The sequence below is a fragment of the Eubalaena glacialis genome, chromosome 10 (genome assembly GCF_028564815.1).
Source record: "Eubalaena glacialis isolate mEubGla1 chromosome 10, mEubGla1.1.hap2.+ XY, whole genome shotgun sequence".
Lineage (NCBI taxonomy): Eukaryota > Metazoa > Chordata > Mammalia > Artiodactyla > Balaenidae > Eubalaena > Eubalaena glacialis.
In genome coordinates this window covers 97,042,791-97,060,465 of record NC_083725.1, presented here as the reverse complement: position 1 = coordinate 97,060,465, position 17,675 = coordinate 97,042,791, and the positions used below count along the sequence as shown (strand labels likewise).

The 17,675-nt window shown below is 50.2% G+C and overlaps 1 protein-coding gene across 1 annotated transcript in view; it reads right to left on the bottom strand.

Moving 5' to 3' along the window:
• Nucleotides 1–5,769: 5,769 nt before the first annotated feature.
• Nucleotides 5,770–17,675, bottom strand: part of NAT10 (N-acetyltransferase 10) — a 39,314-nt gene continuing 27,408 nt past the window's right edge. Inside the window, exons 22-29 of the mRNA XM_061201571.1 lie at nucleotides 14,750–14,846; nucleotides 14,555–14,665; nucleotides 13,453–13,625; nucleotides 12,821–12,940; nucleotides 12,345–12,443; nucleotides 11,888–11,961; nucleotides 10,781–10,864; nucleotides 5,770–6,505 (exon numbers count right to left, since the gene is read on the bottom strand). Of these exons, the coding sequence (XP_061057554.1) occupies nucleotides 6,394–6,505; nucleotides 10,781–10,864; nucleotides 11,888–11,961; nucleotides 12,345–12,443; nucleotides 12,821–12,940; nucleotides 13,453–13,625; nucleotides 14,555–14,665; nucleotides 14,750–14,846 (870 nt within the window). The 3' untranslated portion in view covers nucleotides 5,770–6,393. The remainder of the gene's footprint in view (nucleotides 6,506–10,780; nucleotides 10,865–11,887; nucleotides 11,962–12,344; nucleotides 12,444–12,820; nucleotides 12,941–13,452; nucleotides 13,626–14,554; nucleotides 14,666–14,749; nucleotides 14,847–17,675) is intronic.

Below are 17,675 nucleotides of genomic sequence, written 5' to 3'. Positions count from 1 at the left end.
TGTTATTTTATTGCTGTAATATTGTACGATACTGTAACTATACATTAATGTTGTCACTTATTGTAAATGTACTATGGTTTTATTAACAATAAACACTTGTTAACAATGACCTTGGCCTCATGGCTCCTGATTGATAGAGGGTTATCCAAAGTTCAGAGCTGGGGAGGAGCCCATTTAGGACCAGGAAGAGAACCCAGAGCTGATTCCCTGGTTACTTGGGGCACCCATGTCTCAGACGGAAAGAAGCCCTGCTGGAAGCTGTGCTGTGGCCACCTGCCAATCCCTGCCCTACCCCACTGAGTACCTGAGCCTCAGTCCAGCCCTCGCTGGGCCTTAGTTTTCCTGTTCTGTCAAATGGGGTAGGTGTGTTCCCATTCGTTGAGCACTTACGTGCCACTGAGCTGGACTGGAAGGACGGGAACACAATGCCAGGAATGAGACAGCTGTCAGATTCTTCACAGAACTGGAACAAACAATCCTAAAATTTATATGGAACCGCAAAAGACCCAGAACTGCCAAAGCCATCCTGAGGAAAAAGAAAGCAGGAGGCCTAACCCTCCCAGACTTCAGACAATACTACAAAGCTACAGTAATTAAAACAACACGGTATTGGCACAGAAACAGACATATGGATCAGTGCAACAGAACAGACAGCCCAGAAATAAACCCACTCACCTATGGTCAATTAATCTTCAACAAAGGAGGCAGGAATATACAATGGAAAAAAGACAATCTCTTCAGCAAGTGGTGTTGGGAAAGCTGGACAGCCGCATGCAAATCAATGAAGTTAGAACACACCCTCACACCATACCCAAAAATAAACTCAAAATGGCTTAAAGAGTTAAATATAAGACATGATACCATACAACTCTTAAAAGAGAACACAGGCAAAACATTCTCTGACATAAATCATACCAATGTTTTCTTAGGTCAGTCTCCCAAGGCAACAGAAATAAAAGCAAAAATAAACAAATGGGACCTAATCAAACTTAATAAGCTTTTGCAAAGCAAAGGAAACCATCGATGAAACAAACAACCTACAGACTGGGAGAAAATATTCACAAATGATGTGACCAACAAGGGCTTAATTTCCAAAATATACAAACAGCTCATACAGCTCAATATCAAAAAACAAACAAACAACCCAGTCGAAAAATGGGCAGAAGACATGAAGAGACATTTCTCCAAAGAAGACATACAAATGGCCAATAGGCACATGAAAAGATGCTAATTATTAGAGAAATGCAAATCAAAACTACAATGAGGTACCACCTCACCCCGGTCAGAATGGCCATCGTCAAAAAGTCCACAAATAATAAATGCTGCAGAGGGTGTGGAGAAAAGGGAACCCTCCTACACTGTTGGTGGGAATGTAAATTGGTACAGTCACTATGGAGAACAGTATGGAGGTTCCTCAAAAACTAAAAATAGAGTTGCCATACGACCCAGCAATCCCATTCCTGGGTATATATCCAAACAAAACTATAATTCAAAAAGATACATGCACCCCCATGTTCACAGCAGCACTATTTACAATAGCCAAGACATGGAAACAACCTAAATGTCCACTGACAGTTGGATAAAGAACATGTGGAACATACATACAATGGAATATTACTCAGCCATGAAAAAGAACTCAGCAACACGGATGGACCTAGAGATTATCGTACTAAGTGAAGTCAGACAGAGAAGGACAAATACCATATGATATCACTTATATGTGGAATCTAAAATACGACACAAATGAGCATATCTATGAAACAGAAACAGACTCACACACAGAGCACAGACCTGTGGTTGCCAAGGAAGGGGGGGGGGGAGGGGGAGACTGGGAGTTTGGGATTAGCAGACACAAAGCATTATATACAGAAGGCATCAACAACTAGGTCCTACTGTATAGCACAGGAACTAGATTCAATATCCTATGATAAACCATAATGGAAAACACAAAAAAGGACATACATTATATATATATATATATATATATATATATATATATAAAACTGAATCACTTTGCTGTAGAGCAGAAATTAACATTGTAAATCAACTATACTTAAAAGTATTTAGAAAGACAGCCGCCAGGGGCTTTCCTGCTCTGCCCCGAGCCCAGGTTCCCCACACCCCTGATGCAGGGGCTGCTGGGATGGTTGTTTGCAAACCCTCCCTCGCACAGTCAAAATCTGTGTGGCCCAGCACAGGAAGAGGGGGGCCTGAGGAGGGGCCCCCGCCCTTTGGTGGCTGCTGCCTTCAGGCCCTGCTGAGCCCAAGCTGGCTGTGTCACCTGTTAATGCAGGGAGGACCGGAAGCCGGTGACTCAGGCCCAAGGGTTTTCTGGGGTCGGCTGTAGCTTGTCTTAGGTGCGAAGTCCAGGCAGAAATAAAGGCTTTGAAAAATGTTTCCTGCCTGAAGCAGGCAGAGAAATTCCTAAGGCCGCTGGGAACACTGACTGGAGTGGCTGTGGTTCGGTGACTGACAGGCCAGGACTCGGGAGCTGGGGGACAATGTGAAGACGGCACGGGGTCAGTCCCGGGAAAGGCCTGCTGTGGGCCTTGCTTGGTGGAGCCCAGGCAGGGCAGCCTGGGGCCCTGGCCTCCGTGGGGAGAGGGCTCAGCACGGACCATGGCGCCCTCTGGGGGCCTTGGGGAGGAGGCGCGCCCCTCGGCACCATCCTCCTGGTCCGAGGCCCCTGAGGGAGCTTGGGGGGTGGTCCCTCCCCAGCACTCGCCACCTGCAGGGGATCCCCCACGGAGGTCCGTGTCCACCCTCCCCACAAGTCCCCCAGCCCTGCAGGACGTGCCTCAGTCAAGCACGCAGCCTAAGAGGCAAGATCTAGTCAGCACCTGGCTCCAGACGGGAGCTCAGCCATATTTTCTTTTTGGGGGGCAGACGGTTGAAGGGAAGGTGAGATAAGAGAGGGGTGGGGCCGTTTTGAGCCTGCGTGTAGCAGAAACACGCTCTAAAGCAAGCACTTAAATAATTAGAAAAAAAATCGGACATTCTCCAAGGGGCCAGGAGGACTAGAACAGAAATGGGGGTGTGTCTGGTCACCTTACTTGCCCCGGCGGCCAGGCCTCCTCGTCGGGCCACTGCTCCGGAGCACGGGGGCATCTCTCGTCCGCTGCCTGCTTCAGGCTGTCAGCAGCCAAAGGCAGGCTGGGAAGAAGACAGTGAACTTCTCCCTAGCAGGAGTCCCTGAAAAGCAAAGGGGACTTCGTTCTACTCTAGCTACCCCGCAGGCAGTGAGAAGCTGGGCTAACTCAGCCGGAATCTCCACAGGAAACCCATACAGAGGAGAGGGAGCCCGAGTCCAGCCCGGGCCACCAAGGCTGACACCGAGCCTGCCCTCCTCAGCAGCGTCTGGCCCCCTGCTTTCCTCCTCCCCATACTTCCCTTTCCTTTCTGCTCCTGCCGGTTGCCTGATAGCATCCAGATGCCGGGATTATCACAGCCTTCTCCTCAGCAGAACCACTGCAAGCAACGCAAGAAAAGCTTCAGCATCTCCCTTTCCTGCCGCCCCACCCTTCTGCAGAATCCACACCCCCTTTCAACTTTCACCAGTTGTTTACAGAGTGGAGGGCAGCCGTCTGGAGTCTGAACTGCCTATTCAGGCCCTGGGGATGCCAACCCCGCCCCCTCCAGGCCTTCGGACCGGCGGCTGGTGTAATGGCCTCTGATAATGAGTCTACATTTGTCCAAGGTGACGGTCACTGATTTCCTCCCCTCCCCCAGCCTCAACAGCCCCCTTTGTGTCATCTCCTGGTCACCCCGGAGTCCTCCGGGACTGTGGGGGACAGATGAGCACTGGAAGCGCTGAAGCCGGCCAGTACTGGCCCCCTCCCAGCTCGGTGGGGGGGGGGGCGGGGGGTGGAGACCATTGAGAACTCTTCTTTGTTCAGGCTTCTTCAGCCCCTTCCCCAGGCTGGTGACAGCATTCATAGGCAGCCTATCTGAATTCGTTTTGCAAGTGAGATTTCCTGAGACAGCAAGCTTTACAGATGTCACTCTGTCTGGAGGCCAGATGGTGAGGTCTGGGGGAGGCGTGCTTTTTCAGGTTTGGAGGAGAACCCAAGATCACAACCACCAAGTGCAGAGACCTGTTTAGGAACACACGCTTTGCACATAAAAAGGCCAAGACTACGTAGTAGGCGAAAGGCTCACTTCCTTTTCATGCGCAAAGGGAAAGGCTGTCAGTCAAGAGGCTTGTCAGAGAACACAGAGCTGGACTGGTCTGACTACAAAGCGCACGCTCCTAGCTGCCCTGGTGGGCCTCTTCGAGCACAGGCTGTGGTTTACAACAAAGCCAGCCAGTCCTCATTCAGCCCCTCTTAGCGCTCGTGGGTAATGGAGCAGCTCCCCGGGTTACACTGGCACATGCCACAGAACCCAGAGAGGCTTGGTGAGTGCCTGCTGCACGCCAGGCACTGTTCTCAGCTCCTCACGGCGGCCCCGTGAGGGAGGTGCTGTCATGACCACCTGCGGTTTACAAAGATGTGGACCTGGGTTACGAGGTGTGCCCCAGGTCACAGCAAGGGCCAGGCAGGCCCAGTGTCAAGGCCAGGAAGGCTCCCTGGAGCAGATCAGAGGACGGGCTTTGGGGCTAGAGGGGCCGAGCAAGGGCTCGGCCGATCTGGGTCCTGCACCTGTGGGACGACGTGGCTGGAGAGGTTTAAGATGCCATTCAGCTCAGACCATTTGGGACTCTGCTTTTTAGCCACTCTCCTTAAGAAAATCCTCTTTGAAAGGCAGGCTCAGGCACTCACCTGAGAAAAATGGATCAAAAATTTTTTTCATCTCATTAAACTTTCCTTCAGACTTAATAGGGGGTCTGCAGCTCCAGGAGACAAAAGGCCCTACGCCTACGGAGACAAGGCGCGGCGGTCCCAGGTACGCAGTCAGAATCTGCTTGTCTCCCCGTGGCCATCTGTCCTGGGAGTTGCACATTTAACCCTCTTTGGTCCAGAAGCTCCCTTTCCTTCCCCGTCCACACGCCAGACTTCTAGGAACCAGATTACCTATCAGGGCTGAGGAAAGGATCTATTTGGACTCACAGAGGACCAGTCCTTTTAAAAGTCTATGAAAAACCAAGGAAGATCAGTAACCAAGGCCACCACATGAGTTTTTTAAAAATAAGGAAAAATACAGAAGCTGAAATCTGACACGGTCGGCGAGCTCCGAAGGATCGCCATTAACCCACATGCGGAGGCAGGGAGAAAGGCAGATCAGAACCAGAGCACGACGGAACTGACTTCCACTCTGAGCTCTCCTTGCACCTGGTGACGTGGATGAGGAACAATCCTATAGCACCAGCAGAGGGGAAACTCCCTGGCCGTCCAGTGGCTAGGACTCTACGCTTCCACTGCAGGGGGCCCTGGTTCGATCCCTGGTTGGGGATGCAGGGTCAAGGTTTCAATAACAATGGTATCAGATTCGGGACTGGAAAGCAGACACCATCAAACATTCCAAAATACACATGAAGCCACCACGTAACTTCTGTGGAGAGGACCAAACGACCTGACAGGAGCTAGGCAGAAGAGGCCCAGCTAGCTGGCCTCCAGGTGCCGTCCCAAGTCCCTCGGAACCACCACAGCGAGCACCGGTCAGCACGGCCACTTCTCCCATGGGCTCCTGGGTCAGTAAGCCCTGGCCACGCTGCCCACCCTCGGCCTTGATGCCAGCACCCTCCCAAGTGTACCGGCAGCCAAGATCCACCAAAAGAAATGAGCAAAGTGCAACTTCCACCTACGTTCAGTTGACGAGCACACAGGCAGCTGATCTTTCTAGGATGTAATTTATTAAAAATAGATTCTCTAACCCCCTCACCCCTGCCAGCAAAAGGGTCTTTCCCAACATTTTTTCCCAAATGGATGAAATAACAGGTACTGGGGACTCAGATGTCATATCCTTCCTATCCTAAGAACTCAGGCTTTTCTGGGCCACTGCCAGGGCCAGGAGAGGAACGGCACACGGCAATGTGGGTCCCAGGACGCCAGTCCTGGCTGCACTAGAGCCTCTGCGGCTCCAGGCCCCAGGGAGTTTGGACAAGTTCATAACAAGAGGCCCCGGTGCTCCCCCAGCAGCCTCCTGAACATCCCCAGAAGACTGTGTACTTGACGCCCGAGAAGGGACAAGAGCCAGCGTGGCTTCTACACGTGCGAGAAGGAACCGAAAAACCTGGGCCCAAAGCAAAATATGAACGAATGGGAACGGCAGGCCTGGACTGCGGGGAGGAGGGACGGTGCCGGAGGTTTGCCAACCATCGAGTTCTAAGCAGACCCATTCAGAAGTGACTGCTTTTAATAGTCTAGTCAGCTGCCACTCAGTCCAGCCAGAGACAGTTCAGAAAGTCAGGGTATCTCCTTACGAGTCAGCCACCGACACCCAAGTTACTCTCCACTATTTCTTCCACTTCAGTTTTGTATCTTTTTTGTTCTTCACATCTCTGTTTTTCTTCAACTTTTTGTTCTGTTTGGGTTCTGGTTTGGCTTCCAACTTCCTTTTCTTGTCACTGGAGAAGAAAAAACAGGAGTAGAAAGAGAAAGAATGAAGCATGCCTGGATCTGTAACCTTTCAGACTGCTTTGCTTTGTCTGAAAAAGGGTTTCCGCCATCTGAAACATGATGTAAGAACGTGCAGTCACACAGCAATGTCCTCCGCAGGCCTACAGGGCATTGTGCTGGGGTCTGGGGGTACACCACACCAACCCAGCTCCTGCCCTGACCAAGCTCTCAGTCTGTGGAGAAACAAATCTACGCCTTAACTCCTGAAATCTGTACGTTCCCCCCTCCCAAGACTTTAAGAAAAATCTAAGGCGTTATAAGGAAAATTCCTTCCCACCACTTACCACTAAGGATTACGCTGGAAACCAGACATATTATCCCAATGACTCTGAGGATAGTCCCTAATACAAAGCACGAAACTCCCAGGAAAACCATACAATACTTTTTGATGTGTTATTTTATTTTTCCTAAATGAGAAGAAAACCCAAAGGAATAGTAACTCGGGTACACATTTCAGCTGGCCGGCAGGTTCCTCACAGATAGATTAACATGAGACTAGCTCAGTAAATGGCCACCTTCCTTACCCCTTATAGGTTAAGGATTCTCTCCAGTGTCATTTTGCCCTGAAAACAAACACCTCCCTATAAGGGGAGGGTGAGCAATTCTGTCCCGAGACCTAACATCACCTGAATGAAGTGACTGCTCAGAAGACAGAAGAAAGGCCTCAAAGAATTCGGAACGACAGTTATCAGTATTTTTACCTCCAAAAGTGCAAGCTTTCACGTTTCCCCAGACCCCTCAAGCGCATGAATGGCCACACAGACTGGGTAATGCAGATGGCTCCTCAGGGGCAGTGACAGCCAAACCAAGAGCGGGAGAGACCGAGCTCTGCGGAGCACTGAAGCAGGCCGTCTCCACACCAGGCCCAGAGCCGGCCTTGTTCAAAGCCGCCACACTCAATACGCGGCCATCACGGGCCCTGGGCCGCATCTGCCGTATTGTCCAAACCAGAAATCAGGACACACTGACAGCGGGCTTTTGTGCCACATCAGAGACCATCAGGAAAATGAGGCTAGCACCAATGCTGGAATCTTCCAGGTAGCACAGTGATTCATGGAGACAGCAGAAGAGAATATCTGATTTCTGGGAACTATGGTTCCTAGAGTCACAAGATTTCCTCTTTCCAAATAAACTCTTCAGGGGACCCTGTTTATGGCAATGCCAAGAACTCACCACCCCCACAAACCCCCAAACCAGCTGTGGAAGCCTCATCTCCAGAGGCCCAGGGCAGGGGAGGCCTCACTATCTTCCCAAGGGAAACTCCAGTGAAGGTGCCGCCCCACGGAACCACTGTCATCTACAAACACACCGCTCTGCAGAGAAGCAGCTGAGGGCGAAGGTTTTCAAAGAGTAGTCCAGGGAGTCCTGGAGTCCCCCAAGACCCCTCCTGGTGGGCCCCAAAGTCAAAACTATTTTCATAATAATCCTAATACATTATTTGCCTCTTCCACTTTCATTCTCTCCCAACTGTTTTGTTTTCCAGAGGCTACAAGATGTGTGATAGCACAACAGATTGAATGCAGAAGCAGACAGGAGAATCCAGCTGCTTTCTAGTATGCCAGATATTAAAAAGATTCACAAAAATGTAAATGTAAAACAATGCCACTCTTCTCACTAAAATTTTTATGAAAAAGGTATTTTTAAAAACAAAAAACCCGTAGAGTCCATGACGTTAATTCTGAATAAACATTTTTTAAAATTTCTCAGTTTTTCATTTCTAAAATGGGAAATTTTTTAAAATTTAATTTAATTTAATTTTTTTTATACAGCAGGTTATTAGTTATCTATTTCATACATATTAGTGTATACATGTCAATCCCGATCTCCCAGTTCATCCCACCACCACTACCACCTCCCCCCACCTCCACTTTCCCCCCTTGGTGTCCATACGTTTGTTCTCTACATCTGTGTCTCTAAAAAATGGGAAATATTGATAGATAAAACCCACATGCACAAAAGCCCTTTGGGGTCCGCAATAATTTTTATGATATAAAGGAACTCTGAGATCCAAAACTTTGAGAACCACTGGCTTAGAGGAAGGAGAGTATAACAGGTAAAAATCTGGGCTTTGCAGTGGACAAACCTCGTCCTGATTCTGGCTCTGCCTCTTACTAGCTATATGCTTCTTGGGAAGTCACTTAACACCTGAGAGCCTCGGTTACTTCATCTTTAAAGCAGTGATATACCCATAAAACTCCTAGAAGAGAACATTGGCAAAACATTCTCTGACATAAATCATACCAATGTTTTCTTAGGTCAGGCTCCCAAGGCAATAGAAAGAAATAAAAAGAAAAATAACAAATGGGACCTAATCAAACTTACGAGCTTTTGCACAGCAAAGGAAACTATAAACAAAATGAAAAGACAACCTACAGAATGGGAGAAAATATCTGCAAATGATGCGATGGACAAGGGCTTAATTTCCAAATTATACAAACAGCTCGTACAACTTAAAAACAAAAAAAACAACCCAATCGAAAAATGGATAGAAGACCTGAAGAGACATTTCTCCAAAGACATACAGATGGCCAATAGGCACATGAAAAGATGCTCATCATCGCTAATTATCAGAGAAATGCAAATCAAAACTACAATGAGGTACCATCTCACACCGGTCAGAATGGCCATCATTAAAAAGTCTACAAATAACAAATGCTGGAGAGGGTGTGGAGAAAAGGGAACCTTCCTACACTGCTGGTGGGAATGTAAGTTGGTGAAGCCACTGTGAAAAACAGTATGGAGGTTCCTCAGAAAACTAAAAATAGAATTACCATATGATCCAGCAATCCCACTCCTGGGCATATATCCAGACAAAACTATAATTCAAAAAGATACATGCACCCTTATGTTCACAGCAGCACTATTCACAATAGCCAAGACATGGAAACAACCTACATGTCCATCCACAGAGGAATGGATAAAGAAGATGTGGTACAGATATACAATGGGATACTACTCAGCTGTAAAAAAGAACAAAATAATGCCATTTGCAGCAACATGGATGCAACTAGAGTTTATCATACTAAATGAAATAAGTCAGAAAGAGAAAGACAAATACTGTATGATACCACTAATGTGGAATCTAAAAATGACACAAATTGAACCTATCTATGAAACAGAAACAGGGACTTCCCTGGTGGTCCAGTGGGTAAGACTCCACACCCCCGATGTAGGGGGCCCGGGTTCGATCCCTGGCCAGGGAACTAGATCTGGCGTGTGTGCCACACTAAGAGTCCTGCACGCCACAACTAAGAGGTCCGCATGCTGCAACTAAAAGATCCTGCATGCTGCAAGGAAGATCCCGCAAGCTGCAACTAAGACCCAGCACAGCCAAAATAAATAAATAAATAAATAAATATTAAGGGGGGGGAAAAAGGGAGATCAATAGAGCAAATCTGGGAAAAAGACAGGGCCACAGCAATTTAAAGAAGCACAAATAACGAAGAAGCTGTCTGTTTTATCAAGGAAAGTTTCAAAAAAGACATACACGAATTGAACTATATACGTGTGTAACACACATAAAACCCTATTAAAAAAGCAAAATAATAACCAGGTGTGAGGGGGTAGAGTGCAAGGGTGAGTTTAGAGAGGTCAAGCTTAATAAGCCTGAAAAAAAAAACAAAAAAAACAGAAACAATCTCAGAGATAGAGAACAGACTGGGGGTTGCCAAGGGGGAGGGGGGTGGGAGAGGAATGGATTGAGAGTTTGCGATTAGCAGATGCAAACCGTTATATACAGAATGGATAAACAACAAGGTCCTGTGATAAACCATAATAGGAAAGAATATGAAAAAGAATGTATAAATATGTATAACTGAGTCACTTTGCTGTACAGCAGTAATTAACACATTATAAATCAATCATACTTCAATAAAAATAAATAAATAAAGCAGTGATGTAAGAAAAAAGGCACCTCTGTTTTGAGCATGAAGGGGATGCTGCATTAAAGCCCCCAGGAAGTGCTCAGTTAGCGGCAACTCCGGGGCTGTTCTCAAGCCTCTCTCCCCGGCATGTCTGAGAATACGAGGGATGCAGAGATCCAGGCCTAAGCAACGGCCCTGCCTGATCAGTGGGGGCTCTGATACAAAACTAGCATCCCTCAAAGGAAAGAATAGTGACTTTCCTCAAAGTTTCTGCTCCAACCTCCTATTTCCTAGTGAAAGTTACCAGCGAAGCAGACAGGCCAGAATGCCTCCCCTGCCTGATGTACGCTAGCCCCTCACCTTTTCAGGCTGACAACTGAGGCATTCTGCCCGGCTTTGTTCAAAACTTCATTCCATTCTTCATCGTCCCCACGGATTATGTATCTAAAAAATAAAAGGAAATATCAAAGCCTGCTCAAAAGAAGAGAAGGCCGCTTAAAAGAAAGTAAGAGAGTGACAACGTTTTCATCACACACGTCCTACCACGAAAGCCAGGCTGAGCTGCACCAGCGTTTGAACAGCAGAGAGCAGGGGACAGGCGGGCAGCTGAGCTCCAGGGGACAGGAACTTCACCGGAACAAGCACGGTCAGGCCTGCTAGCAGGGGTCGATCCGCACAGAAGGCAGCTGCCCGACTTCTCCCACCTGACTCTCAGCAACCGCCCACCAGAGGAGCCTCCTGTCACCCCCAGCATCTCCTTGCTCACTGCCACCTCCACAGCCCACACGCCCTTGGACTGGGCCCTGTCTGCCCCACCTCACCCCACCTCTCTGGGATCTAGCAGTCCTGACAAGTCAAGGCTTTGATGCTGCAAAGCTGTGGGCAGAGCTCAATACTTTGCCCACGGACCTCCTGGCCGCCTCCATCTCACATCCAACAACCACCATCACTAATGACCCAGCAACGGGACTACAGGTCAAAGAGGCTCAGAGGCCACCAAGTCTGGAGCGGTTATTCACATCCATCTACCGGGCAGGTACCACCATTATAGCTGCAGCTCAAAGAGGACTGCAACTCCAGGGCATGGAGGGTTCTAGAACAAGGGGTTTTGTTGGTTTGTTGGCAGTAGGATCCTTTCTTCAAACAAATTCACATTAAAAGCCAAATATTAAAAAGCTGCCACTGAAAGTGGATGCTCATGGATCAGCATCCCCCTTCCCTAGGGGCCCGGGGCACGACATGGGACCCAAGGGATCTCAGGAGCACGACCCACAAGTCATGACTTACAAAGTGGCAGAGCTCATCTGGGGAAAACAAAGCCTTCAAAATTATGCAATTAGTCAATTAGGAGGTTTTTAGCTGCTAGCGCTTCTAAAAATGATCCCATGAAACACAGCTTCCAGGGCACCCAGGAAGCGAATTAGAAGCAACCAGCAGAGGCTCCGTGCTTCCCACAAGGGGCCTTACTGAGCGAGGTCCAGGTTCTTCAGCTTCCCCACTTCTTTCTTGTGTTTCTCCTGGAACTCCTTTGCTGCTTCGTCCTGTGGTCGAAGTCCCATAGAGAGAGTAGGTCAGAGTCAGGCAGGGGACAAATCCCACGGAAAGGCCAGGGGGCAGAACGTGACCACGACGACCAGCAGGCCTCTCCTTCTGCACGTTTCCCCCCACAGCGTTAGAGGCAGCTCTTACTAAGTGTGTATGAACATAAAACGCGCCTTCTGAAAACCTAAACGATCAAACAAGTTGTTCACAACAGCAGCTGCCGGACTGCCAGCTCGCACACGCACTCAGCGGGGGGCCTCGTCAAGGACCGGGTGTGCACGCGAGGGGCAGGGAGACTCGGGGAGCGCGCTCCCCACACCCCCAGAACACTAGCGCCGGGGACTCTTCCTACAGGGGAGAGGCGGGTGTTCGGTGTTCCTACCAGGTCGTCACTCAGCGTCTTCATCGTGGGCTCCATAACCACGGCCTTCACTGCCACCATTTGCTCCTCGATGGCCTTCTCCTGCACTTCATTAAACAGCTACAAAAGACCAAGGCCAAGCAGCAGAAGATGAAGGAACAGCAGAGACCCAGTCACTCGTCACTAAGTCACTTAGCACGCGCTCTGCACGGTTTAGGAGTACACACGCTCACGGGAGGAGCAGGAAATCACCGACTGGAGAGATGTCACACTCCTATCAGGGGCGCCTCTGGGAGAGAACACGGAACGTTACAGATCCAGCTGAAGTTCCCCATATCTGTGTGTGTGTGTGTGTGTGTGCGTGCGTGCGTGTGTGTGTGTTTGTGAAGATCTGCAGCAAACACAGCCAAATGTTAACATTTCTGCATCCTGGGGCAGGGAGTGGGTTTGACACATTTTTCAAAACAGGCCAAAGCCCTGCCCTCAGCTGAGGTTACCTTCACAACCTTGCGGATGATCCGGTTGAAAAGTCCCATCAACTGGCCTGAGGGCAGCTCGATCTCCTTTTCCAGCTGGTCCACAGACTTGTGCTGCAGGCCAATCCCCAAGAGAAGAGCCTGGGGGACGGAGAATCTGTTGGAGTGGCTGCCAGGACAGGCTTTTGCCCATTAAAACGACACCAAGAACCAGAGTTACTCTCTCTTGACCAAAACACGGACTGACACTATTGTGGAATCTTCCCATTCATCCTGTTACTGAAACCACTAGGAAAACTCCCTCCTCCTGAAATCTCCAAACCAACTTCTTATCCCGGCAAACAGCTGCTTTACGGCTACGCTACAAGTACAAGGTGCTCCTGGACCTCTGATGAAGCAGAGTAAGAATCAAGGCAACATGGTGGGGTGGAAGAACGTGGGTCCAGACTGCAGCACTTCTACTTACTTACTGTACTGCTGGGCACACAGCTCGACTGGAAAGCCCAAGAGTCCCCACGTGTAAAAGGTGAGACCACTACCCCCCCAACAGCACCACGAAGAATTAAATGCACAAAGTTATGTCAAAGCATCCGACCAACACCCAGCATATAAACTGCTCCACAAAACCAGCACACGAGCAGCAGGTAACCTACCGACTGGGCAGCAGACAGGGCCAGGTCCCCCAGCTGGTTCAGGAAATACATCCGGGAGATGGCCGGGATCATGTCCATGATGAGGTGATAGTCAACCATGTTCCGTGAATACATCTCCAGCCTCTTTAGGTCATAGGGGAGGAAGAGTGCTTCCAGCTCCTCCCGGCACAGGGCTGGACATGCGACAGAGCCAGACGAGTCAGGTGAGCCCAAGGCCCTTGCAGGGTCCGACAAGATTCCCAGATGGCACTCACAACACGGTCCCCAGGTGGCACCCAACAGCTGCTCCTCCACCGGGCCTTCAGCAGGAACCGGGGAGGAGCCACCTGAAAGTGCCTGCCCACCCTGGGCCGCCCTAACCCTCCTCCTGCAAAGGGGAGGCAGCTTGGTCCACGCAGGGAGGGGGACGGATGGCGTGTGACGCTTGCTCAGAGTTCCACGCCAACATATCAGACCAAGAAAGGCTCCCGTGCCCTGGGGTTAGAGGAATGCAACACTTTCCCCACTTCGTCACTTCTCAGGACGCAGCTTCACAGGAAACAGGCATGCTCCACCCAGCTCGACAAACAGATTTTTACACCAAAATATAATTGGCCCAAAAAAAGGGTATACATACACGTAACTAGCAAGAGGGAAAAAATACCCCACGGCTGTTAACACTAATGATCCCTTACACCTTTTTTGGTATTTTAAATATTCAAACAGAATCTACATGCCCAAAGCACTTCTATGTGTTGGCCACAGAAGGTTGACAGCATATTCTTATTACAATTTCATGAATGAGGAAACTGAGCCTCAGCATTGAGCTAGTTACCCTAGCTCACAGGATTTAGATCAGGTTCCATAACTGACCAGCTGTAGGCCTACTTACACCTCTAAAGCCAAGTCCTACCCCCCAAGTCCTGTCATGAAGGCGCCAGGCACGGTGTGTGATAGCGGCGCTGAGGCGGAGCAGGGCCTGCTGAGCAGAGGCGGGTGGGGGAGATGCAGGCCTGGAACCAGCCCCTCCATTCCTACTCCAGCCCTCTTCCTGGACCACATGCCCACCTCCTGTTCCACACAACCAAGCCCCGCCAGCCCTCCGGCCGCCCCACCAGCTCACCCGGCTGCACGGGTTTCCCGATGTTCCTGTTCTGAAGGATGTTCAGAGCCAGGGAAGGAGAGAAGGTGCTGAACTGGTAGGACAGCAGGGCTAGGAATCGCCTTCGGAAATCTGCGGGGTTCAACCACACAGTGTCAGAGGTCTGCAGGCCCCTGTGCCTGTGCCTGGCCACCCTCCACCTCCACTCCCACTCACCTTTCCAAAAGGCAGAGAGCCAGGCACCCTGGTCGGCCTCATCCTCGTCCATCAGCGTCTTCAGCATGATGCACGAGTGTTCTCCGGTCAGGTCATTCTGGGAAACACAAATCCCTAACTGGCACCAAGACCCCCTTTTATGAAGGACCTGTCACTGCTGAAGGGCAAGCATGCTCACACGGGCCCTTGCTTCCTCCCCAGCAGGAGAGGCGGCCTCGCCTTCATTCTCGCAGGGCCCACTGCCTACATGACAGCTTCCAGAGACCACTTTGCCCTGCAACTTCTGAGCAGGTGCCCCAGCGATGGCGCAAAGCTGCTCAGACCTTCGGAGCATGTCTTCTGTTGTGAGCCCCTTGCTCACATCAGGTCAGATTCTGAACCGAGAGGCATTACAGCTTAAACTCCACATGATCCAATCAACGTGTTTTGGGTGCTCGTAGCAAAAACTGCATGGCCAAAAAACAGCATGGCAAGAGTTCCCCTGCTGGCAACAGGTTTGCAAGTGCAGGCTCCTTTAGGTACTAAAGCAGTGACCACAGGTTTTAAAATTTCTACTACACAACAACCATGAAGCCCAACACCATAAAAATATCTAATGGATTTCAACTGAAGGGCATTCAAGTAACAAAACGCCACCACCAAGTCACAAACAAGCAGTGCACAGTACAAGACCACAGGGACATACCGTGGTCCACGCTGAACTCACTGGTTGTGTGTTCCTTGCAGTCGACCACCAAACTTACATTCCAGCCTCGACCAGGGTCGTTGACAAGGACCCAGCCCCTCTACAGCTGCTCCTGCCCACGTGGAAGCAGCCACACACCCAGTGGTCCTCATCAGTCCAGCTTTGAACTCTCAGATGGGTGCCACCCTTGGATATTGACCTTGAGCTCTCCAAAACCAAACCTCCAACACTCCCTCTCAGCTGCTGGCCTCCTCTCTCTGGGAAAACAGAAGCAATCAGGAGAACTTCTTCATGCTCCCAGCACCAACTCCACCAGCTGACCAATACCTTCTGTGCCTACTCTTTGCTTCCCTCCTGTTGTCAGGGATGCGGTGGCCACCTCTCCCCCTGCACTCCAGGTCCTACCCTCCTGCCTCTTCCGGGCCTGTAGTCCTGCAATCAGCCCCCCTCACCTGCATCTGCATGATCTCTACAGGATCATACCCTGCAGCAAACAAACATGTTCTGGAATCTCCCAGCTGACAAACCCGCCCTGACTCCAATCTCCCCCCAGCTACCTTATTCCTCTGCTCCCTTTGGCTCGTGTAGGAATCGTGTATTCAGTCTATTTCCTCACCTCCCATTCTCTCCGGTCAGGTTGATCCCGCCACTCCACTGAAGCTGCCTTTATTCAGATCACCAACGCCGACAAATCCAGTGATCAACTGTCCTAACCTTACTTGTTCTCTGACAGCAATGACTCCTCTTCCTGGAACGCTCGTTATTCTTGGATTCTGACACCACAGCCCCTGCCCTTCTCCTGCAGATCATGGCTATTCCTCAGCTTCCCTTGCTGTGTTTCCTGACTCATTCCTCTAAATGCTGCAGAGCCTAAGGACTCACCCTCTTTATTCTCAGCCCCTACTTTCAACAGCTTTAAATACTTATTCACTGAACAAAAGTACTTACTGAACATGTACTATACATAGCAGATGCTATTAAGTGCCGGGGTTACAGCTGTGAAGAAAACAGACACCCACCCCGCACCAAAAAAATCCTTGACCCCGAGAGTATATTCTATTAAGAGTATGCTGATGGCTCTCAAATCTGTCTCCAGCCCCGACCTCTTCCTTGATCTCCAGACTCCTGTAGTCAACTGCCTATTCCATACTTCCACACTTGGCTGTCTAATAGGCATCACACACTTACTATGCCAAAAACAATTCCCACTTCCACCTCCAAATCTGGTCCTACCCCATTGAGTCTTTTTTTTTTTTAATTTATTTATTATTTTATTTTATTATTATTATTTTTTGGCTGCATTGGGTCTTCGTTGCTGCTCACGCGCTTTCTCTAGTTGCGGCGAGTGGGGGCCACTCTTCGTTGAGGTGCGCGGGCTTCTCATTGCGGTGGTGTCTCTTGCTGCGGAGCATGGGCTCTAGGCGCGTGGGCTTCAGTAGTTGTGGCACACGGGCTCAGTAGTTGTGGCTCGCGGGCTCTAGAGTGCAGGCTCAGTAGTTGTGGCTCACGGGCTCTAGAGTGCAGGCTCAGTAGTTGTGGCGCACGGGCTCTAGAGCGCAGGCTCAGTAGTTGTGGCGCACGGGCTCTAGAGCGAAGGCTCAGTAGTTGTGGCGCACGGGCTCTAGAGCGCAGGCTCAGTAGTTGTGGCACACTGGCTTAGCTGCTCCGCGGCATGTGGGATCTTCCCAGACCAGGGCTCGAACCCATGTCCCCTGCACTGGCAGGCGGGTTCTTAACCGCTGCGCCACCAGGGAAGCCCCCCATTGAGTCTTATCTCAGGAAACAGCACCTCCAACACCCAGTTTCTCAGCCAGTCTCTCCAGCCAAAAACCGAAGAACTACCCTTGATACTTCTGTTCACTTACCTTCCACACCTCCATCCTTCAACTCTTCTCAGTTCACCTCCCAAACACCCCTGGCGTCTGGCCCTGCTCTCCCCTCACCACGTCCTCCCCAGCCAAGCCGCTCATCTCCCCACCTCTACTCATGGGCCACCGTCCATCGTCTACACGGCAGCCCCAGCACCTTCCCTCTAACCCCTCACTCCACCTGAACGGGGAGGGAGCGCAGAGTCCCTGCCCAGACCCACCTGCCCCGCAGTGAATCACCACCCTTTCCTTTCAAGGGCCCTCCAGCCACACTGGCCTTTTGTTTCCTTCAAATCACCAACTTCCTTTCTGCCTCGGGTCCTCACATTTGCTGTGCCCTCTGCTTGAATACGCTCACTTTTCTGCAGGCAGG